General features: G+C 40.2%; 1 protein-coding gene across 10 annotated transcripts in view; it reads left to right on the forward strand.

The window, feature by feature from the left end:
- Positions 1-24,215, forward strand: part of nbr1b (NBR1 autophagy cargo receptor b) — an 85,299-nt gene that overhangs the window by 39,184 nt on the left and 21,900 nt on the right. For 7 of the 10 annotated variants that reach the window (XM_061748100.1, XM_061748098.1, XM_061748099.1 and 4 more), the window contains 9 exons: positions 2,709-2,784; positions 2,954-3,064; positions 5,877-6,017; positions 6,212-6,463; positions 7,115-7,316; positions 8,342-8,587; positions 12,038-12,123; positions 12,231-12,306; positions 18,973-19,066. In XM_061748100.1, the coding sequence (XP_061604084.1) occupies positions 2,709-2,784; positions 2,954-3,064; positions 5,877-6,017; positions 6,212-6,463; positions 7,115-7,316; positions 8,342-8,587; positions 12,038-12,123; positions 12,231-12,306; positions 18,973-19,066 (1,284 nt within the window). Of the gene's footprint in view, positions 1-2,708; positions 2,785-2,953; positions 3,065-5,876; positions 6,018-6,211; positions 6,464-7,114; positions 7,317-8,341; positions 8,588-12,037; positions 12,124-12,230; positions 12,307-18,972; positions 19,067-24,215 lie in introns of those variants that run through there. The other 3 variants (XR_009784617.1, XM_061748102.1, XM_061748103.1) reach the window with 3 other exon arrangements.

Raw genomic sequence — 24,215 nt, forward strand, 5'->3', positions numbered from 1 at the left:
TATGGCTGCAGCATAGGCCAGTCAAGTACCACATTGTTGTAACACGTGCAGAATGTGGTTTGGCATTGTCTTGCTGAAATAACCAGGGGCGTCCATGAAAAAGACGTTGCTTCGATGGCAGCATATCGTTCTTCAAAACTTTCAGCATTAATAGTGCCTTCACAGATGTGTACGTTATCCATGCCATTGGCACTAACACAGCCCCATACTATCAGAGATGCTGGCTTTTGGACTTTGTGTCCATAACAGTCTGGATGGTTCTCTTCCTCTTTGGCCCGGAGGACACGACGTCCAAAATTTCCAAACACAATTTGAAATGTGGACTCGTTGGACCACAGAATAGTTTTCCACTTTGTATCAGTCCAGCTTAGATGAGCTCGGGCCCAGAGAAGCCGGCGGCGTTTCTGGGTGTTGTTGATAAATGGCTTTTGCTTTGCATAGTAGAGTTTCATGTTGCACTTACGGATGTAGCGCCGAACTGTATTTACTGACGTTAGTTTTCTGAAGTGTTCCTGACCCCATCTGGTGATATCCTTTACACATTGATGTCGGTTTTTGAGGCAGTGCCGCCTGAGGGATCGAAGGTCACAGGCATTCAATGTTGGTTTTCGGCCTTGCCGCTTACATGCAGTGATTTCTCCAGATTCTCTGAACCTTTTGACGATATTATAGACCGTAGATGATGAAATCCCTAAATTCCTTGCAATTGTACTTTGAGGAACATTATCTTTACACTGTTCGACTACTTTCTCACGCACTTTTACACAAAGAGGTGAACCTCGCCCCATCTTTGCTAGTGAATGACTGAGCAATTCAGGGAAGCTCCTTTTATACTCAATCATGGCACCCACCTGTTCCCAATTAGCCTGTTCACCTGTGGAATGTTTCAAACAGGTGTTTGATGAGCATTCCTCAACTTTCTCAGTCTTTTTGCCACCTGTTGCAGCTATTTTGGAACGTGTTGCAGCCATAAAATTCTAAGTTAAGGATTATTTCATAAACACAATAAAGTTTATCATTTTGAACATTAAATATCTTGTCTCTGTAGTGTATATGTAATATAAGTTGAACATGATTTGCAAATCATTGTATTCTGTTTTTACTTATGTTTAACACAACGTCACAACTTCATTGGAATTGGGGTTGTACTTTGGAGTAGTCAGTGTACATCTTCTATCGCAGCATAGATGTACTATCCACAGACATATTTTCAACATGCAGCCATTATTGTCTAAATAGTTGGCTACACACTTAAGTAGATTGGAGCTGTTAAAATTTGTGTACAACTATCTCATACAGGCCACTGGATCTTCAGCATGGCACCTTATGGCAAAGAATTCACCAGGAACAGGCCAAAAAGTTCAGTCCTCGTGCTGTATTAAATCGTGCGCTTGGCTTTAAAAACAAATGCACCAGACGAGTGGTGGCAGCATTGCTGCAGAGGTTGTAGAAATGGAAGGTCAACCTGTTAGGGCTGAGATCATACCTCATACGCTGCATTAAGTCATGCATAGCAGACATTCCAGGAGGAGGCCTATTCTGAAGCTTTCGCAAATTAAACCCTCAGTTAACAAGCCTTTGTCGTGGTCAGGGGTTGCATTGAAAGCAGCACAAATTCCAACATGTAATGTAACATACTGAAGCAGAGCATGATCCCCTCCTTTTGGAAACTGTCTTCAGACTTGAACGCAATTGAGCACATGTGGGGAATCCTCAAGCAGAAAGTGAAAGAGTACAATGGTATCTAACATACACCCCCTAAAATCCACATGGTGTCCAAGAGTAGTGGAAAGGTAGTCCAATAACAACCTTTGCAGTTCTGGTGAATTCCATGTCCAAGAGGATAATGCAGTGCTAGATAAAATTGATGCTCACATAAAATATTGACACATTGTACATGTTCACTGTGAGGTGTACACACTTATTTCCAGCTATTGAGACAGTAATCGCTGTGTTAAATTTTAGAGTTATAGTTAAGTTCAGAGGAAAGTAAATCTGTACTTCTATACAAGCTGTACACTGACTACTCTGTTGAATGCATGTTTCATTTCTATAAAGTATTGTGTATTGTCTCTTGAGAAGATATGATAAAAGGATTAAATGAAAGGGGTCTACTTTTGTGAGATACTGTAATTTTACAATTTTTGTCCAATTTATGCCTTTAAAATATTAGTGATACAGAAAATAAAAGTAAGACGCCACTCAAATGAAACCTGCAACCACAGCAAATGGCACAGGATAATTGTACTGGCACAAACAGAAAAATAAGGATAGCCCAAAGCACGATAAAAGATCTGTAAATGACTTGAAATATGCTTGTCGTCTGGTTCCACAATTAAGACAAATTAGTGAAAGACAGATAATTGACTTAAAATAGTAAAACACTAGTTGACCAACAAACCATTAATGTTATGAGGGTCCACTTCTATTTCTACACCAGTTGTTGTGAAATCGATAATGCCACAATGTAAGTCATTTGGAGTTGTATTTATCTTATTTTAAGACCAGTTACCGAATTGAAAGAGTGTACAGTACTTTTTTCACGACTGTTTCTAGATATGGATCTGAATTCAGGTACCACTTTGTTTTGTACAATAGAAACTTAACACTAGATTACAGTTTTACAACGGAAAAGAGCCTCATGATGTTTGCCTTCTTAGATGTTACAAAAATTCAACTTTTGGACCTCATTGCTTTTCATCTCTCAGGATCTTCTGTCATTTGAGTTGCTGGACATCAACATTGTCCAAGAGTTGGAGAGTGTCCCGAATAACACCCCAGCTGGTAAGAAGAGTTGCCATTAATTTGTGTCGTTGATTGTTTATGAACATTACTTGTCTTCCAGACAAATACAGCAAACAATCTGTTAACTTTACAGCAATGTAATATTCTCGGAGAGAAACTGAACTGTTTTATCAGATTATCAACCTGCCTCTTTCTCTCTCCCATCCAGACATGACTCCCTGCATCTCCCCTCTTCCTCAAGATGGCCACCAGCAGGACAAAAGCAGCCCTTCTTTGGGGCTGATCCAAGAAGAGACTGAAATCATCAATAGCATAATGGGTAACTAAAATGGAAGATTTACACTCCCATCTAAATCTATTGGAACCGTGAGGCAAATTGCTTTATTTTTGTTGTACAGTAATCTGAAATCCGCGAAGGAGCCACCAAGTATATATGGTATTATATACCGTAATTTTCTCCTGTATAATGAGCACCCATGTATAATACGCAGCCCCAAATTTGACCTCAAAATTCTGGAAAACCCTTCTACCTATGTATAATGCATTTTTACAATGCATGATTTTGCTTCTACCCATATGATCAAAACATGAAGTATTACCTGTATTTTGCTAGTTTTTTCAAATAATTATTCTGAAATTAAGCACTTGATTTGAACACGGTATACTTTATTTACTTGCTCTTATTTTTAAATTCACAGTCCTACTTCTATTTAGTAAATGTGAAAACACAAGAGTTGTGTATGTTTGATTACCCAGGCAGAATTTGTAAGATGTTTACAATTCTTTACAAAAAACATGAAGGACCAGGCGAAACACATTTAATTTTATTTTAATGGGATTCAAATTAAACTGTCAAGCATTTCAGAAAAGCATTATCATTAATCAAAACATAACCATAAAGAAATTACGGATGGTTGTTGTTCAGTCATCAGTCGTATTTAAAAAAAAAATAAAATAAAAAAAAAAAATAAAAAAAATAAACAATATTTCACAAATTCTGCCAGGATATGTAAACTTATGAGCACAACTTGTACATATATGTAGTCATATGTACGCCTGTCATATTGGAATGAAAGTGTAGGCTACCCCTTTTTCATAACTTCTAGGCGACGGTGGCATATTGGAATGAAAGTGTACAGCTTTTTCATAACCTCTAGGTGGCGGTGGCATATTAGAATGAAAGTGTACACCTTTCTCATAACCTCTAGGTGGCGGTGGTGTAATGGAATGAAAATGTACAGCTTTTTCATAACCTCTAGATGGCTGCATATATTTATATAATGTAAAAGTTTTTATTTTTATTTTCCCCGATACGTATGTGTAATGCGCACTATTGAAATTTGACAATTTTTGGGGGGGGAAAATGTGCATTATACCCAAGAAATTATGGTACATATATTTTAAAATTTCATATCTACGCTACATCATCAACAAACAATACAGTGCAGTATATGCATCTGAGGTGCAGGTATTATTGTGGTCCAATTGGGGTCGCCATCCACAAATCCTACACCATAGTAACTACACACATCAATATCCTTCCTCAGTTGCTCCTCCACATCCTTAGCGACAGCTATTACCTCACATCGCCTTGTAGTAGTATTGTGGGAGAGTTGCTCTTTTTGAATGGCCTTCATGATCTTTGTTGTTCGGTTTGGTGAATGTTTATTACTGTGCTGCAAGCTGGGCTTTCAAATTATGTACTTTTGTGGTGTTTTTGCAGGAAAATCCCTTTCGTATCTCCTGTGTACCGTTTTAAAATGCAGCTCCAGATTCCATTTCTTTGCCAACACTACCGTTGCATTGCATATCAAACAAACAGGGTTTGAATGAGAATAAACAAAAAAGTTACTTTTCCGCGGCAGGGTGGATGACTGTTTAGCACATCTGCCTCACAGTTCTGAGGACCCAGGTTCAATTCCGGCCTCGCCTGTGTGGAGTTTGCATGTTCTCCCCGTGCCTGCGTGGATTTTTGTCTGGGTATTCCAGTTTCCTCCCAGAGCCCCCCAAAAATATGCATAATAGGTTGATTGGAGACTCTAAATTGCCCATAGGTGTGAATGTGAGTGTGAATGGTTGTTTGTTTATATGTGCCCTGCGATTGGATGGTGACCAGTTCAGGTTATACCCCGTCTCTCGCCCAAACATAGCTAGGATAGGCTCCAGCACGCCCGCGAGCCTAGTGAGGATAAGTGGTCCAGGAAATGGATAGATAGATTACTTTCCTTCCATTCAGGATGAAAATGGTTGGTCTTTTCGGTTCGTTTCCCCTCAGCCATGTTAAAGTATAAGATTGCTTAACCGCTCTGATCGCTAGCTGCTACCTACTGTTGACAGCTGTAAACTTCCAGTCACGTGTCACGCGCTACGGTAGTTTAAAGGTGACATACTATTTCTTCCTCTTTTTTAAATACTTTTTGCGTACGTGTTTAAGGGTGCCCAGACAAAGATAAACATTATATATATTTAATCCAAAAATATAACACACATACACCAAAAAACATATTTTTCCCTACACTCCTCACGGTCGACTTGGGATCAGTCCGCGGTCGACCAGTAGAGCATGAGCTACTAGTTAGGCACTCTGACCATAAATGCACACGCATTTTCCATTGATACTACATTTAATCAGGGTTCACGTCTGTACGTGTTCCACAAATGCACATTGGTCAGACGGAGAAGACAGAGATGATACAATGTCCGACAACTGAACGAGAATAGGACTCGGGACGGAGAATTCAGAACACTGGTACAAAAACCAAAGGTTTTTGAGCCATCTGGCTAGCTTTATATTCCTTGAAATTTGAATTAATTATAAAAATGGGGATACTGGTGGATCTCCACACACAAGCGCGAGGAGAAGCAGACTTTCTTTGTTGTTGTTGTTCGTTGCTCTGGCACATGCATGGATGCCGCGCTCAGTCTGTGGTTCAGTCTCCATTTAAAAGAAACTATTCGGCCTTTGTCGTAGCGGTAGCGTGATAAGTTGAGTGAACCTTATTAAATGTAATGGACTTTACCGTCACGCCTTTTAACATTCTTAACGGTCATTATCATCAATATTTGTCAAATGTTTGTATGTATTTTTTCATGTACCACACATGTATCTCATGGGGTGGGTTTTGGTGCAGAGGATAGTGGAATACCAGCACAAGAGGAGGGGGAGGAGGACATCAGCGGCACTCAGTTTGTTTGTGAGACTGTGATTCGATCAATGACCTTGGAGGAGGCCCCTGACCACACCCTGGTGAGAGGATCTTGCTCCGGAGCAGGTAAACGAACACAACAAAAGGCGGCCGGCTCAAAGTCGTCTTTTTGAATTTATTAATATCCTGTAAGTTTTAATGTCTGTCAGATGAAATTTTCTCCATTTGTGATGTATTTTGTGTGTAAAGTGCTTGTACTACAGGTAAATTGAGCTGCACTTTTAGCTCACCAGTCTAATTTACATTCTGCTTGCTCACAGTGGTGCGTCCGTCAGTTCAGATTGGCTCCTGTGTGAAAAGTGAAGGAGTGAAAACTGAGGATATCTTGGACAGTTCCCACAACCCTTTGAAACCACCAGCTATGCTAAAGTCTTCCCTGCCATCCCCTCTGAAAGCCTCCCTACCAGCTCCTCTGTCTATGGTCCCAGCTGAGGTGGCTGGCCCCAGCTCAGTTCCAATAACACTCAACATGCCACTGATGCCTTCCACACTGCAGGAGTCCACCACCATAAGTGAGTGGTCAAGGAGAAGTTGCATTGCATTTATACTGATAGATAAAATCGATTAAGAAGATAAAAATATTAACGATCCAAAGATCATTATATTTTGATACAAATTGCTCCAATTAGGCGCAGCCACACACCATTAATTATGCTACATTTACATAATTTGACTTGAAATTTAACTATAATTAACTTAAAACCGGGTCTTTTACCAAACATTTTGATTCCTCCTTAGAGATAAGTTAGAGTACGTTTACAAGACTTAGTAAAAACATTTTTTTTTCTCTTATTGATGTTTTGCATGAAAACAACCACATTGTCTTCTTTCACACAGAGGGATTATATGGTACATAATCATGTAGTAGCCATTTTTGCTTCAAAAGTGTATTTTGAATATCCTTCGACATTGTAATTTAAGTTTAAATTTAATGTATTGATTAACTTTAGTGTTGAAGTGTTATCACACCCATCTTGATCCGCAAATTGCCGCATACTGACGTTTGATTAGACTGAACACACATTTCCATGTACCACGTTTTATTTTCAGCTGTCTGTCTAATAATACTGGACTATACAAACAGATTTCTGTAGTTATTCAGGTTTTGATATCCCATGGTTATTTCCATGTCACTTAACCTGGTTTTCAAATTGCTAACACAGGTGAAGGCGAGGTTCCGCACATTGATTGTGCTGGTATGCAGTCCAAAAGAAGGGAAAGTGAGAAAGAACCAAAGGTGAAAGATGGTTTGAAAACAAAAGAGGGGGTGAGGAGTCGCTCATCCTCCACCTCCTCAGAGGAATATATCATCATCCTTCCTGACTGTTTTGACACCAGCCGGCCACTGGTGGAGTCCATGTACAGGTATGTTTGATGCAGTAGATCATAACATACTGTTGAACAGGCTGGAAACGTGAGTAGGACTAAATGGAAGTCTTTAAATGGTTCAGGTTTTACCTGGAGGACAGGAGATATTTTGTAACCATTGGAAGTTTTCCATCTCATTGAGTGTCAATGACATATGGGGTCCCCCAAGGTTCAATTCTTGGACCCCTTCTGTTCAGCCTGTTTAGCTATGCAGATGACACACAGTTAGAGAAGTGTAAAAAAGTATGTGCCCCCTTCCTGATTTCTTTTGTCACACTTAAATGTTTCCCATCATCCAACAAATTTAAATATTAGTCAAAGACAAGTAAACACAAAATGCGGTTTTTAAATGAAGGGTTTTATTATTAAGGGAGAAAAGGAATGCAGCTTTTTTAATGATAATTTGCTGAAAAAACAATAAAGTTTATCAGTTTGAACATTAAATATCTTGTCCTTGTAGTGTATTCAATTAAATATAGGTTGAACATGATTTGCAAATCATTGTATTCTGTTTTTATTTGTTTAACACAACGTCCCAACTTCATTGGAATTGGGGTTGTATTATATATATATATATTTTGCGCAATTTTAAATGCTTTTAATCATGTAAAGAACATTGAGTTAACTTGTGTATGAAATGTGCTATATGAATACATTTGCCCTGCCTTGCCTTGCCTTGTAGGCCTATTTGAGTGGACATTCCAAAAAATACATCAAAACTGAAATATTTGGTGTAACTTTGCGCGCTCGCGGCCGATCAAGGTAAACTCTGAGGCGGCCAGGCGAGTGTGCAACACCGGTCTCTTCCTGAATCTTTTTTTCCAAGTTTAGTGAGCTGGGGGACAGAGATGCGCGGGGACATGGGTGGGGAGTGAGTGAGGCTACATTTAAATCTTGCTAGCAGTTTGAAAACAGCATACTGCATATTGAAGCAAAAAGAGTGACCATGGGTATGATACAATTTTAACCACCTTAATAGAAATTATTTATGTACTCATTCTCTATTCTTCTATCTGTTGCAGCTCTGCTCTGTCTCAACCTGGTGATATTTCGGCTAGTACCCCCGCAGACCCTGAAACCCTTACCTGTGAGCACCCGGGCAGTACCTCCCAGGAAGAGGGCAAGGCGCATGACATCACAGCAGTTTTGGGTACAGGGACATTGGGCAACAGCAGTGCTAACGACATGCTTTGCACATCTCAGACACTAGATGATGAGCCATTGACACCTGAGGTGGTCGCACCACCTGCAGCCATCCTTACACCAAGGTCAGTATGTAGGCTGGTATATGATAGTGTGATGTCCCTTTAATGTGGAGGAAAATATTTCTCTATCGACATTTTGCTGGTTGAATTGTAATTAAGTTAGAAAAGCTCAATTAGTCAACCTGAGCTTACTTCACAGGAACATCCATGTCTCCACAGATGGGTGCAAATGTATCAGTCTTGCTGTGTGAGAAAATTACAGCTGCTGAAATAAGTATTTAACACGTCACCATTTTTCTCACTAAATATACTTCCAAAGGTGCTATTGACCTGAAAATTTCACCAGATGTGGGGAACAACCCAAGTAATCCATACATACAAGGAAAGTAGAACAAATAAGTTCAGAAATTAAGTTCGGTGTAAAAATGTGGAATGACAGGGAAAAAGTATTGAACATGTGAAGAAAGGCAGGTGCAAAAAGGCATGGAAAGCCAAGACAACGCCTAAAATCTATCAGTAATCAAACAGCAATCCAGCCCCTTGTCAGTGCACTTCATCCTAGAACACCTCGACAGTGCAGGGACCTACGCGAGGATCCTGTATGTGGACTTCAGCTCAGCGTTCAACACCATCATCTCTGAACTCCTCTCATCCAAGCTTCTCCAGCTCAGCGTCTCACCTGCCATCTGGCAGTGGATTTACAGCTTCCTGACGGGCAGGACACAGCAGGTGAGGCTGGGAGAGACCACCTCATCCACACGCAGCATCAGCACTGGGGCGCCCCAAGGTTGTGTCCTCTCTCCGCTGCTCCTCTCTCTCTACGCAAACGACTACACCTCAGCGCACCCGGCTGTCAAACTCCTGAAGTTTGCAGATGACACCACGGTCATCGGCCTCATCAATGACGGTGACGAGTCTGCATATCGACAGGAAGTGGAACGGCTGGAGCTGTGGTGCGGCCGACACAACCTGGAGCTGAACACGCTCAAGACTGTAGAGATGATCGTGGACTTCAGGAGGCATCCTTCGCCACAGCTGCCCCTCACGTGGTCCAGCTGCCTTGTGTCAACCGTCGAGCCCTTCAAGTTCCTGGGAATTACAGTCTCTCAGGACCTGAAGTGGGCGACCAACATCAACTCCGTCCTCAAAAAGGCCCAGCAGAGGATGTACTTCCTGCGGCTTCTGAGAAAGTACCGCCTGCCAAAGGAGCTGCTGAGGCAGTTCTACACAGCGGCCATTGAATCAGTCCTGTGTTCTTCCATCACAGTCTGGTTTGGTGCTGCTACAAAAAAGGACAAACTCTGACTGCAACGGACAATCAAAACTGCTGAAAGGATTGTCGGTACCCCCCCTACCCACCCTTGAGGACTTGCACGCTGCCAGAACTAAGACAAGAGCGTGCAAAATCCTCTCGGACCCTCCACATCCCGGTCACCAGCTCTTCCAGCTCCTTCCCTCAGGTAGGTGCTACCGATCAATGCAAACTAGAACTAGCAGACATTCCAACAGCTTCTTCCCTCTTGCGATCAACTTCTTAAAAACCTAACCTACAATTCCATTAGAACATGCTGGCAATTTTTTGACTTGAGTTCGTTGTCAAATTTCTGTGCGGCCAATTATATATTACTCGTGCACTCACTGTAGTGGTCTTGCCATGCTGCACTATTTGCATATCTGTTGTTGACCAATACTGGCCACTCATGCCAGAGTAGGATCTGCTCCATTTGCACACTGATTGAGGAGTATCTGCAACATTTGCACAATCAACATTGTCCCAGATTATCGTACTACTCGTCACTTTAAACTGCATATTACTCCTTGAAGTCTCGGTGCCCTTTGCACAATGGTCATTGCACTGGACTATTGCAATATTAGTCATTCGAACTGCTCTAAATGCTAGAGGACTCTGCATCTTTTGCACAATTGTCAAAAAATAAATAAATGTACCGGCATTACCAGACAACTAGCAAACCTTTATTGCTCAGTGAGTGTTTTATTTATTTATTTTTGTCAATGTCTTTATGTCTCAAAAGTGTTCTCTTTCAATTGACTGTCTGTTGTCGTACGAGAGGGGCTCCAACTACCGGAGACACATTTTTGGACATATTAGGCAAATAAAGATGATTCTGATTCTGATATCAGATGATTCTGTCCTAATTGATGGCCAACAAAAAGGTCTCGTTGCCAAGGTGTGAGTCAAGACACATCTCATGATGGGCAAGACCAAAGAGCTGTCTCAAGACCATCTCAAAGTAATTGTTGGAAAACATAACGATGGCATTGGTTACAGGCGCATAGCTAAGCTTCTGAATGTTCCAGTGAGCACGATTGGGGCCATAATACGCAAGTGGAACGCCAATCATACCACCATAAATTTGCCAAGATCAGGTGCTCCTCGCAAGATTTCTGACAGAGGAGTGCAAAGAATAATCACCTGTGGTGAGCTACCAAAAGACCTGAAATTAGCAGATACTGTTGTCAAAAGCAAAACTGAGTAATGCACTCCGCCGCCATGGCCTGTATGCACGCTCATCACACAAGACCCCATTGCGGAAAAAAAAGCATGTCAAAGCCATTTGAAGTTTGCTGAACATTTGGACAAGCCAGTTAAATACTGTGAGAATTTAGTCTAATCGGATGAGAGCAAAATTGAACTGTTTGGATCCCATAATGCACACCACGTTTGGAGGAGAAATGGCACTGCACATCACCCTAAAAACACCATACCAACAGTGAAGTTCGGAGGTGGGAGCATGATGTTGTGAGGCTGCTTTTCAGCAAACGGTACTGCTAAACTTCACATTATTGAAGGAAGGATGAATGGGCAAATGTACCAAGACATTCTTGACAAAAATCTGCTGCCATCTACGAGGATGATGAAAAAGAAACGAGGGTGGATATTTAAGCAGGAAAATGATCCAAAACATACTGCCAAGGAAACTCAATTGGTTTCAAAGAAAAAAAATAAAGCTTCTAGAATGGCCCAGCCAATCACCTGACTTAAATCCAATTGAAAATCTATGGAAAGAACTGAAACTCAAGGTCCATAAAAGAACTCCACGGAACCTTCAATATTTGAAGACTACTTGTGTGGAGGAATGAGCCAAAATCACACCAGAGCAATGCATGCGACTACTTTCTCCATACAGGAAGTGTTTTGAAGCTGTCATTGCAAACAAAGGCTTTTGTACAAAGTATTAAATAAATACCAGCTGGCATGTTCAATACTATTTCCTTGTTTCAGTTCACATTATTACACACAACTTAATTTCTGAGCTTATTTGTTCTACTTTCTTTGTATGTATGAATTACTTGGGTTGTTCCCAACATCTGGTGAAATGTTCATGTCAATAGCACCTTTGGAAATATATTTAATGAGAAAAATGGTGACGTGTCAAATACTTATTTAAGCCGCTATACATTGATTGGATACGATTGGATGCTGCTTTTGCTATTGCACGAGGGTGGGACTCACTAATTGTGTAAATGTGAAATTGTTATTGATATTCACAGTCCAGGGAATACTGGAGAAGCAGCAGGGGACAATGTTGCAGCTAGGGAGGAAACAGACCACTCTGAACTGAATCAAACTGAGGATGGTAATATTTTTATATGCAAAATTAGCAGCAGTGAAAGATGAAACTAGCATTCTGATGTAGCTGTACTGTATGTCAAGCTTCATGCAACATGTAATAATGTCTCTCAGCTTCAGGTGCTGAAAAGAAACAGTCAGCCTCAAAAGCCACTGCAGACACTGAAGTAGACTGCTCTGAGGATCCCAGGTCAGAAGAAAATACACATTTATACCAGTACAGACGACTGGATAGGGATTGGGCCGGACCGCGAATAGCGTAAATCTGCAGATAATTGACGGCCATTATAATTGCATTGAAAAACATAAAATAACCCAAAACATTCTTAAAAAAGTGGTAATAAAAGTTACAACAATAACAAAAAGAAAATTTGAAAACATTTTTAAAGATCTGAAGATAGGTAAATCCACGGGTGCCGGTTTGCGAGTATACAGTACATTGTATTGTGCTCTTGTATGGATTTTTTACATTTTATTATTATTATTATTTATCTTGTTGTACGTTGTATTGCTGTTGTAATAAAAAAAAGTGATTCACCTTATATTAAAGGAGACATACACACGTGGACAAAGTTGTTGGTACCCCTCTGTTAAAGAAAGAAAAACCCACAGTGGTCACAGAAATAACTTGAATCTGGCAAAAGTAATAATAAATTGAAAAAATACTAAATTAACCAATTAAAATCAAACATCGCTTTTGAATTGTGGTTCAACATAATTATTTAGAAAAAAAAAAATCATGAAACAGGGTTGACAAAAATGGCGGTACCCCCTAGAAATTTTTTTAAATATATTTGACCACAGGGACATGTTCAAACAAGGTGTGTCCTCTATTTAGCATCACAGGTGTCTTCAAACTTATAATGAGTCATTGGGCCTATTTAAAGGGTGACAAGTCTCTCTGTTGTTAGATGAGATGGTGTGTACCACACTGAACATGGACCAGAGGAAGCGAAGGAGAGAGTTGTCTCAGGAGATTAGAAAGAAAACATAGGCAAGCACGTTAAAGCTAAAGGCGATAAGACCATCTCCAAGTAGCTCAATGTTCCTGTGACTGCAGTTGCAGTTTTCAGAAATTGAAGATCCACGGGACTGGAGCCAACAAATTGAAGATATGGATAATACAAATGGTAACATAAGAGCTCAAAACAACTTCCAAAGAAATTGAAGGGGAACTCCAAGGTCAAGGTACATCAGTGTCAGATCGCACCATCCGTCGTTGTTTGAGCCAAAGTGGATTTTGTGGAAGAAGACCCAAGGAGGACACCACTGTTGACAATAAATCATAAAAACGTGAGACTGGCATTTGCCAAACTGCATGTTGTTGCATGTTGTTCTGGGGCTACTTTGATGGATCTGGCACAGAATGTCTTGAATCTGTGCAGGCTACGATAAAATCTCAAGACTATCAAGGTATTCTAGAGAGAAATGTGCTGCTGGTGACAGGCAGCAGTCACGGTGTCAGTTGCAGGTCACGGGTCTTACAACAGGATAATGAGCCAAAACACACAGCTAAAAACACCCAAGAATGGCTAAGAACAGAACGTTGGACTATTCTGAAGTGCCCTTCTATGAGGCCTGATCTAAATCCTATTGAACATCTGTGGAAGGAGCTGAAACGTCCAGAGAAAGCACCCTTCAAACTTGAGACAACTGGAGCAGTTTGTTACAGTTTGCTCCAGAGTGGGCCAAAAGACCTGCAAAAAGGTGCAGAAGTCTCATTGAAATTTACAAAAATAATTTGATTTTGATGATGGATAGAGTGATTGCCTCAAAAGGTTGTGCAACAAAATATTAAGTTCAGGGTACCATCATTTTTGTCCAGGCCTGTTTCATGAGTTTATTTTTGTAATAATTCTGTTGAACCACAATTCAAAAGCAGTCTGATTTTCAGTGGTTAATTTTCATTACCGTAATTTCTCGTGGATAATGCGCATTTTTCCCCCAAAAAATTGTCAAAAATCAATAGTGCGCATTATACATAGGTGTAGGGGGAAATGGAAAAAAAAATAAAATAAATAACTCATTTTATAAATGTATGCCGCCATCTAGAGGTTATGACAAAGCTATATACTTTCATTCCAATATGCCACCGCCACCTAGAGGTTATGAGAGAGGTTTACACTTTCATTCTAATATGCCACCGCCACCTAGTGGTTATGAAAAAGGCGAAGCCTCCACTTTCATTCCAATATGACAGGGGTACGTATGACTGCATATATGGACAGTTGTGCTCATAAGTTTACATACCCTGGCAGAGTTTGTGAAAAAACAAATTAAAAATATGACTGATGACTATCATATTTATTTAATTCAGTCTTATACATCTAATTAAGATGTCTGAACCCCCTCCTTGAGCCGTCACCTTATCGTGGTGGAGGGGTTTGTGTGTCCCAATGATCCTAGGAGCTAAGTTGTCTGGGGCTTCAGGCCCCTGGTAGGGTCACCCATGGCAAACAGGTCCTAGGTGAGGGACCAGACAAAGCACGACTCCAAAATAAACCCTATGACGAACAAAATGAATAGATTTAGGTTTCCCTTGCGGATGCGGGTCACCGGGGCCCCCCTCTGGAGCCAGGCCTGGAGGTGGGGTTCGAAGGCGAGCGCCTGCTGGCTGGGCCTGCACCCATAGGGCCCGGCCGGGCACAGCCTGAAAGAGTAACGTGGGTCCCCCTTCCCAATGGCTCACCACCTGTGGGAGGGGCCATAGGGGTCGGGTGCAGTGTGAGCTTTTGTTTAATGATAATGCATTGCTGAAATGCTTAACAGTTTAGTTTGAATCCCATTAAAATAAAATGAAATGTGTTTCGCCTGCCCCTTCATGTTTTCTTTAAAGAATTGTACACATTTTACAAATTCTGCCTGGGTAATTAAACATATGAGCACAAGTGTATGTTTTCTCATTTACTAAATAAAAGTAGGGCTGTGAATTTCAAAATAAGAGCAAGTAAATAAAAAAGTGTTACATGTTAAAATAAAGTGCTTAACTTCATAATAATTGTTTGAGAAAAGCTAACACAATACAGATCATACTTCATGTTTTGATCATATGGGTCGAAGAAAAATCATGCATTGTAAAAATGTATTACACACAGGTAGACAGGTTTTCCAGAATTTTGAGGTCCTCTTTGGGGGTGCGTATTATACATGGGTGCGCATTATACACGATAAATTATGCTATATTTTTATTTATTATTACTTTTGTCAGATTCAAGTTATTTCTGTGACCACTCTGGAATTTTCTTTCTTGAACTGGGGGACAAGAATGCATTTTCCTCAAATTTATATCAGTTCCCATGTGTTTTGTCAACATGTCAATGGCAAGCTTTCTTTAGAATACCACAAATATCAAGTTACCATGATGACCAGAGGCAGAGCCAATTGAGTGTTTAAAAAAAAAAAAGAAAAAGCCAATCCATCCATCCATCCATTTTCTGAGCCGCTTCTCCTCACTAGGGTCGCGGGTAAAGAAAAAGCCAATGCCTATGAAAACAAAAACATTTTCAGACTGTGGAGGCAGCCCCTCAAAACACAAATACCCCCCACGTCGAGACGTTATCAACTTTTCAGAACATTCAGGTACAGTGGTGGCTTGAGATACGAGTGACCCGACTTACCAGTTTTTCAAAATACCAGACACCATTTGGCCTAACCCTTCAAAGGAGTTGATATTGAACACAAATGGTGCAGCAACACATTTAGACAGTCAGTGTAACTGTACTCAGAGTCATATATTCTTTAGATGGAGCTGAGACATGCTGAGAGGAGCTGTGATTTACAATTCCAATGAAGTTGGGACGCTGTGTTAAACATAAATAAAAACAGAATACAATGATTTGCAAATCATGTTCAACCTATATTTAATTGAATACACTACAAAGACAAGATATTTGTTGTTCAAACTGATACACTTTATTGTTTTTAGCAAATAATCATTAACTTAGAATTTTATGGCTGCAACACGTTGCAAAAAAGCTGGGACAGGGTTATGTTTACCACTGTGTTACATCACGTTTTCTTTTAACAACATTCAATAAACGTTTGGGAACTAAGGACACTAATTGTTGAAGCTTTGTAGGTGGAATTCTTTCCCATTCTTGCTTGATGTACAGCTTCAGCTGTTCAACAGTCCGGGGTCTTTGTTGTCGTATTTTACGCTTCATAATGCGCCACACATTTTCAATGTGAGACAGGTCTGGACTGCAGGCAGGCCAGTCTAGTACCCACACTCTTTTACTACAAAGCCATGCTGTTGTAACACGTGCAGAATGTGGTTTGGCATTGTCTTGCTGAAATAACCAGGGGCGTCCATGAAAAGGACGTTGCTTGGATGGCAGCATATCTTTCTCCAAAACCTGTATGTAACTTTCAGCAATAATAGTGCCTTCACAGATGTGTAAGTTACCCATGCCATTGGCGCTAACACAGCCCCATACCATCAAAGATGCTGGCTTTTGAACTTTGCGTCCATAACCGTCCCGATTGTTCTTTTCGTCTTTGGCCCGGAGGACACGACGTCCACAATTTCCAAAAACAATTTGAAATGTGGACTTGTTGGACCACAGAACAGTTTTCCACTGTGCATCGCTCCATCTTAGATGAGCTCGGGCCCAGAGAAGCGTTTCTGGGTGTTGTTGATAAATGGCTTTTGCTTTGCATCATAGAGTTTCAAGTTGCACTTACGGCTGTAGCGCCGAACTGTATTTACTGACATTGGTTTTATGAAGTGTTCCTGAGCCAATGTGGTGATATCATTTACACATTGATGTCGGTTTTTGATGCAGTGCCGTCTGAGGGATCGAAAGTCACTGGCATTCAATGTTGCCGCTTAAATGCACTTATTTCTCCAGAATCTCTGAACCTTTTGATTATATTATGGACCGTAGATGATGAAATCCCTAAATTCCTTGCAATTGTACGTTTAGGAACATTGTCCTTAAACTGTTCGATTATTTTCCCACGCACTTGTTCACAAGGAGTTGAACCTTGCTACCATCTTTGCTTGTGAATGACTGAGCAATTCAGGGAAGCTCCTTTTATACCCAATCATGGCACCCACCTGTTCCCAATTAGCCTGTTCACCTGTGGGATGTTCCTAACAGGTGTTTGATGAGCATTCCTCAACTGTCTTTTTTGCCACCTGTGCCAGCTTTTTTGGAACGTGTTGCAACCATAAATTTCTAAGCTAATGATTATTTGCTAAAAACAATAAAGTTTATCAGTTTGGACATTAAATATCTATATTCAATTAAATATAGGTTGAACATGATTTGTAAATAATTGTATTCTGTTTTTATTTGTTTAACACAACGTACCAACTTCATTGGAATAGGGGTTGTATATACTGTACAGTACACTTAAAGTACAGTATATCTGTCTATCTCTATTATACTGCCCCCAGGTGGCCAAGCTGGGCAGAAGCACAATGTGCATTGAATTGAAACCAAAAGTGACAAAAACTGTTCTTCTTTTTAATTCGTTGTTATCACTGTATGTTTTTATAAATTGCAATATTATAGATGGCTATTTTCTCATTAAAAACACACCAAAAGCAAAATGTTTTTCTTGTTGTTGTTTTTGGGAGACTGGAATGGATTTATGGGATTTCTATTCATTTCAAAGGGGAAAGATTACTTGAGATAGGAAATATTTGAGTTCGGAGCGTGGTCATGGAACAATTGAAACTCGTGTTTCAAGCCACCACTCTATGTGCCGCTTATCAGAAGCCAACACTGTGCATCCAACAAAATTCACTGCAGCTGTGCTTACGTTTTGGCTTTGACAGTGTGTCAGACAGTGTAGTCCAAACGTTAAAGTGGAGTATCTTCGCCTAGCCTAGTTGCCAAGTCATGGCCGAAGAAACTGGATATGGGGGCGGTTTTATATAAATTAGCCCCACTGTGTGGCAATATTCAGAGCTACTTGATCACATATTTCCATAATAGGTAAACCCCACAGATCTACATCATTGTTTAATTTCAAACATAATGGGTGGGCAGGCACGCCAGAGACCCATCTAATTGTTTCCAAGCAATGAAAACATATTCCATTATATCTCCCCTTTAAAGGGGGACCTAAACTACATGTCAAAAACTTCCTGTTATATTGTTAAATGTGCATAACTTCTTTATCTGATGTTGTTTACTTAAACCTAGGAAGTATTTATTCAAAGAAAAAAAAATATTTTAAAACACTGCATTTACTCACCTACAGGGGCCGCCATTTTATGTCAATACGTGTGCAAAGGTCGCGAGAATGTGAGATGTAGCTGCCCCTCCTGGCGGAAGGGAGAAAATGACATCACAGTTAATCTACAGCTTGTTACCTTACATTTGAGCAAGGCTAGTTTGTTAAAAATGGATCGGTAGGAATTGCAACTGTCAGACTGTCAGCATCAAAGTGTGCAAATTCATTTTCGCCTATTAAACTGCCTTGGAAAAGTAGTCTGCCAGTTGGTGCGAGCCTACCAGGCACTCGACTAGCAGATACACCAATGAGCTAGCGCCATATTCTACCATTTCATCAATAACAGCATGATAAATTAGCCATTTTTAAAGTGTGTTAGTGATTGAACATGATTTCGGGCTGGTGTTGTGTTGATATTGGTGACAACAGTATATTATAAGAAAATGTGTTTGTTGTTTTCACCATTGCCTTACGGATTAATTATGCTGGAACTCATCTTCCGTACTGCTTATCCTCACTAGGGTCGCGGGCGTCATTTGTTCCCATCATTCAGCCTCTAAAGCTAAGCACAACGGTCTAAATGTTACAAAGAGTTGCAAAGAGTTCTTTGAAATACAAAGAATTGATTTTGCCTGTATTTGGGCTTTATATTTTTGTTGTCTCTCCTCAGACACCCAAGTGTCACCAGTGACCTGGTTAAAGGAGCTCTGTCAGTAGCTGCTTCTGCCTACAAAGCTTTGTTTACTGGACATGGCCCGACACAGGTTTGCTTGAACGTTCCTGCGTGATTTTCTTAATTCCATATGTAGATGGGAAAATGCAAACATTTTAGACATGCTAGACTTTTTTATACTTTTGACTAATTGTCCATAACAGCCATGTAACAGCGGGTCTGGACTGGCTCTTTATCAAAGGGGATCTGAGCTTCTACCTCTAAAGTTACTGGGAGACAACAAGGGCTATATTTTTGTCAAGCAAACATCCAAGATTTTTTAATATTAATCAATAAGCTGGTTCAGTTAAAGGTCAATTTAAATGTTTATTTATTATACTTATTAGTGTCCTCAAGAGGAAATTCAACTCACACTTTAATGTATACTTTGTGCTGTACATCACACAGAGAACCAGAACACACACATGCAGGCATTCAAAGTGCGATTCAGAGTGAAAGAGTTGCACAAAGAGTGGTGCCCCACTTTAGCTGGGGTGGTGGGGACCATAGATTGACATGGCATCACACAGAGGCTGAAATCTGATTGGACAAAAAAGAAAAATTTAACGTCCACGTACTAAAAAGAGAATAGACTTTTGGGGAAGAAATAATACAATTTCATTGAACAAATATTAAAATTTAAGTTGTAAATGTAGGTCTTAGCTTCTGATATTGTTTACATCAGCAGAGGACTTGCTGACCTTGACTGCTCACCACCGGTTTTAATTCCATACGTTTTAATGATCGAAGCACATTTTCACCCTTATTTGGAGTCTGTCACTCTTATGAATCTTGAATTAGCGTGCTGAAAGGAAGAGGAGCCGTTCGTCTAATGATGAAAAGGCTCTCAACAGTTGAAATGGGGTAGATTTTCTAAAACTGACTGTTCCCCCTCATTGCATGTGTACACAGGCGGGTTTCACAAGTTTCGTATCCGATGCCAATAACAAACCTGTGTTGTACTTGTTCCTCTTGTTTACGCACCTAGCGTTGGTGACATACGTGAGGAAATATGGTTTTGTCAGTTGTTAATTTTAACATCCACCCATTGTTGCTTCAGGATCCATAATTTGGGTTCCTCCAAGAAAAGGTTAGAGAACCAAGGATAGCTTCCAATAATTTTTGAAAGTTGGGGGAAAATTATGTGACAAATTTAAAGGACCTACAGTAATTTCTCGTGTATAATGCGCACCCATGTATAATACGCACCCTCTAAGTTGACCTCAAAATTCTGGAAATTCTACATATGTATAATGCATTTTTACAATGCATGATTTTGCTTCTACCCATATGATCAAAACATGATTATCTGTATTTTTTTTTCAAAGAATTATTCTGAAGTTAAGCACTTTATTTTAACATGTAACATTTTTTTATTTACTTGCTCTTATTTTGAAATTCACAGCCCTACTATTAGTAAATGAGAAAACACACAGTTGTGCTCATATGTTTGATTACCCAGGCAGAATTTGTAAGATGGGTACAATTCTTTAAATAAAAAATGAAGGGCCAGGCGAAACACATGTAATTTTATTTTGATAGGATTCAAATTAAACTGTCAAGCATTTCAGAAAAGCATTATCATTAAACGATGACAGCTGGGATAGGCTCCAGCACGCCCGCGACCCTAGTGAGGAGAAGCGGCTCAGAAAATGGATGGATGGAAAACACAACCATAAAGAAATTAATGATGGTTGTTGTTCAGTCATCAGTCGTATTTAAAAAAATAAAAATAAAAATAATAAAAAATAAAAATAAAATAAAATATTTGACAAATTCTGCCAGGGTGTGTAAACTTATGACCACAACGGTACATATATGCAGTCATACGTACCCCTGTCATATTGGAATGAAACTGTAGGCTACACTTGTTTCATAACCTCTAGGTGGCGGTGGTATATTAGAATCATCTTTATTGGCCAAGTATGTCCAAAAAACACACAAGGAATTTGTCTCCGGTAGTTGGAGCCGCTCTAGTACGACAACAGACAGTCAATTGACAGAGTGAAAGTGTACACCTTTTTCATAACCTCTAGGTGGTGGTGGCATATTGGAATGAAAGTGTACAGCTTTTTCATAACCTCTAGATGGCGGCATACATTTATAAAATGTGAAAATCTTGTTCATTTCCCCTTATACCTATGTATAATGCGCACTATTGACTTTTGACAATTTTATGGGGGGGAAATGCGCATTATACACGAGGAATTACGGTATGTGGTCTTCATGGTCCATATTGCATCAACAAATTCTCTTTATGTATTTTTTGGTCAAGAAAAGGAACCTGGCAGTCATTTCTAATAATATGAATAATTTTTTAAGCAATTATTAAATAACAAATTTCATTTGGAATGCCCCTTTTTCATCTCCAAAATCGACACTCCCCCGTGTCTTGGTGTGACGTAGAATCAGAGACCATATTCACTGCATAGCCAATGTGGAAGAAGGAATGTACTATACTATAAAATGGCAGTAATTACTCATATTTTATGTATTGTTGCTGTCGGGTGGAATCCCCCCACCTCGAAAATGAAAACTTTTTGGGAAAAAAAACAAAACAAAAATTATATATTATATAAATATATTGTAGCTGTCGAGTGGAACTTTTCAGGAAATTAAAAAAAGAAAAAAAGGACAGCTTACTTGAGTTTCCAAACACCGACTTTGTTCAAATTCAAATTTTCAGAAGTGTATGTGGACATAAATAGGAATGTACTTGTAAATTTTGGTGAAGGTTTTGGCGTAACGCTTTTGGCCAGGAGATCGTTACCCTCATCGTTACGACACAGCCAGCCAAAGTTTGCATATGTCACACATTGTCACCTACAGAAATGCATTGTGATGTGTAGGAACTGTATTGGGACGTCTTAGAGGAATTTGTGGTGTAATGAATATAAAACTGAGCTTACAAAAAACATGTATAAATACGGAAATGACTCTGCAAAGCATTTCCTCATATGGTAGTGGTGTGGAAAAAGTGTTTGCCCCCTTCCTGATTTCTTATTTTTTGCATGTTTGTCAAACTTAAGTGTTTCCCATCATCAAACCAATTTAAATATTAGTCATAGACAACACAAGTAAACACAAATTGCAGTTTTTAAATGTAGGTTTTTATTATTGGGGGGGTCTTCATGGCCCTATGTGAAAAAGACCTAAACCTATTAACTGGTTGGGCCACCCTGAGCAGCTACAACTGCAATCAAGCATTTGCGATAACTTGCAGTGAGTCTCTTACAGCACTGTGGAGGAATTTTGGCCCACTCATCTTTGCAGAATTGTTGTAATTCAGCCAAATTGGAGGGTTTTTGAACATTAACTTCCTTTTTAAGGTCATGCCACAGCATCTCAATAGGATTCAGGTGAGGACTTTGACCAGGCCATTGCAAATTCTTCATTTTGTTTTTCTTCAGCGATTCAGGGGTGGACTTGCTGGTGTGTTTTGTATCATTGTCCTGCTGCAGAACCCAAGTAAGTTTCAGCTTGAGATCACAAACAGATGGGTGGACATTCTCCTTCAGGATTACTTTGGTATACAGCAGAATTCATGGTTCCATTTATCATAGCAATTTGTTTGATTATGGGAAATATTTAAGTGTGACAAACATGCAAAAAAAAAAAAAAATCAGGAGGTGGGCAAACACTTTTACATCACTGTGGGATGCTTGACTTTGCTAATGTGGAAACGCGTTAATAAAATCATAAATACCGGGCAGATTGTTCTGATTATTGGGAGAAATTTAGGTGGGGATGAATAGGAATACTGGAATTTTGGTGACGATCGGCCGGCGTTTTTTTTTTGATAATGCGATGTAACGTTTTTGGTTGGGAGATCGGTTGAATGCTACCTTTTCCATGACAGAGCTTGATTGGTGCTTGGTTCACTGCTGTATAATGGTTCTTTACGTGAGTAGAACACAAGATAATAGCAACAATTCGCTTTTCATGATTGGCTTACAGTTGCCAAATGTGGAATTGGCTGGCCATTTTGACCTTTAAAATAACAGGCCTAACTTCAAGTACCAGGTAAGACTCCAAAAAATGTCTTGTAAAGTAGGACAATGAATGAATGAATAAATAAATAAAATCGTGAAGTATGTGAAACCAGGCTTCACAATAGTAAAAAAAAAAAAAAAAAAAAAAGGAGATGTTCTTTCAGCTTGCAGACGCTGTGGGCGTGTTGCTGAATGCTCTGAAAACCCCACCTCCCCAGAACTTTCAGTTGTCAATCAAATATGTGCCTTCTCTCACGGCTCGTAAGCCGGGAGAGGAGAATTCCCAGCAACGCACATTGCACATGCTCTCACGGGTAACAGAGAAGCAACCTCTTAGCCCCGGCGTAATGACCAGCAGCCGCTCTGCCGAGGCAATTTTCCCTCCTTTCCCTCTGCTGAAAACCAGCGTGACAATGCGCTGCTGTGGCTGTCGATGGGTGCAACATAAGCGGCAAAGGCAGCGTGACTCGCACCAGTCTTGAATGAATTTTTTCCCTTCTCCTCACCTCACGAGTCGCGGCCGCCAATGTGTGGCTGTCGATCCTAACGGCGTTTCACAGGACCTCCGGCGGCAACTCCAACCGCTGGCAAGGGGCCGCGGGGCAACGGATCCCGTCCGGTTCGCCGCTGCCTCGCAACGTGACACGCGTGGGGCCAGACTGAGACACTATAGCCCAAATAACACAAAACATATTACACTTTAGGAAGGATGTATTTTTTTTCCAGTCGTAGGCATAGTTTGATACCCAGTTGAACGCTATACTGGTAGTAATGGGCGAAGTTGTAATGAATAAGGAAATGGCAATTAAGCCGAATGGCCACTGCATTGAATAAGGGCCGTTGGTGTTCATTTAGTGGGAGGGGACTCGTACAAAAAAAATATTTACCCGAGCCTGCTTTTGTCACACGGCTAGGTTTTAACCCTGCCCAAAAAAATCCAGCCAATTGACGTTTAAAAAGAATTTTAAGCTATATTTCAACAAAACTACTAGTAGTATAGTAGTAATACTGTATGGTTGTCAGTCTTTGCATGTTTTCAGCACTTAGTTTCAAACTTATTTAATGTCCATCCATCCATTTTCCTCCGCTTATCCGAGTTCGGGTCACGGGGGCAGCAGCATCAGCAGGGAAGCCCAGACTTCCCTCTCCCCAGCCATTCCTCCAGCTCTTCCAAGGATGAGCTACAGTCTCTCCAGCGTGTCCTGGGTC

Source organism: Phyllopteryx taeniolatus, chromosome 16, assembly GCF_024500385.1.
Source record: "Phyllopteryx taeniolatus isolate TA_2022b chromosome 16, UOR_Ptae_1.2, whole genome shotgun sequence".
In the NCBI taxonomy this organism is placed as follows: domain Eukaryota; kingdom Metazoa; phylum Chordata; class Actinopteri; order Syngnathiformes; family Syngnathidae; genus Phyllopteryx; species Phyllopteryx taeniolatus.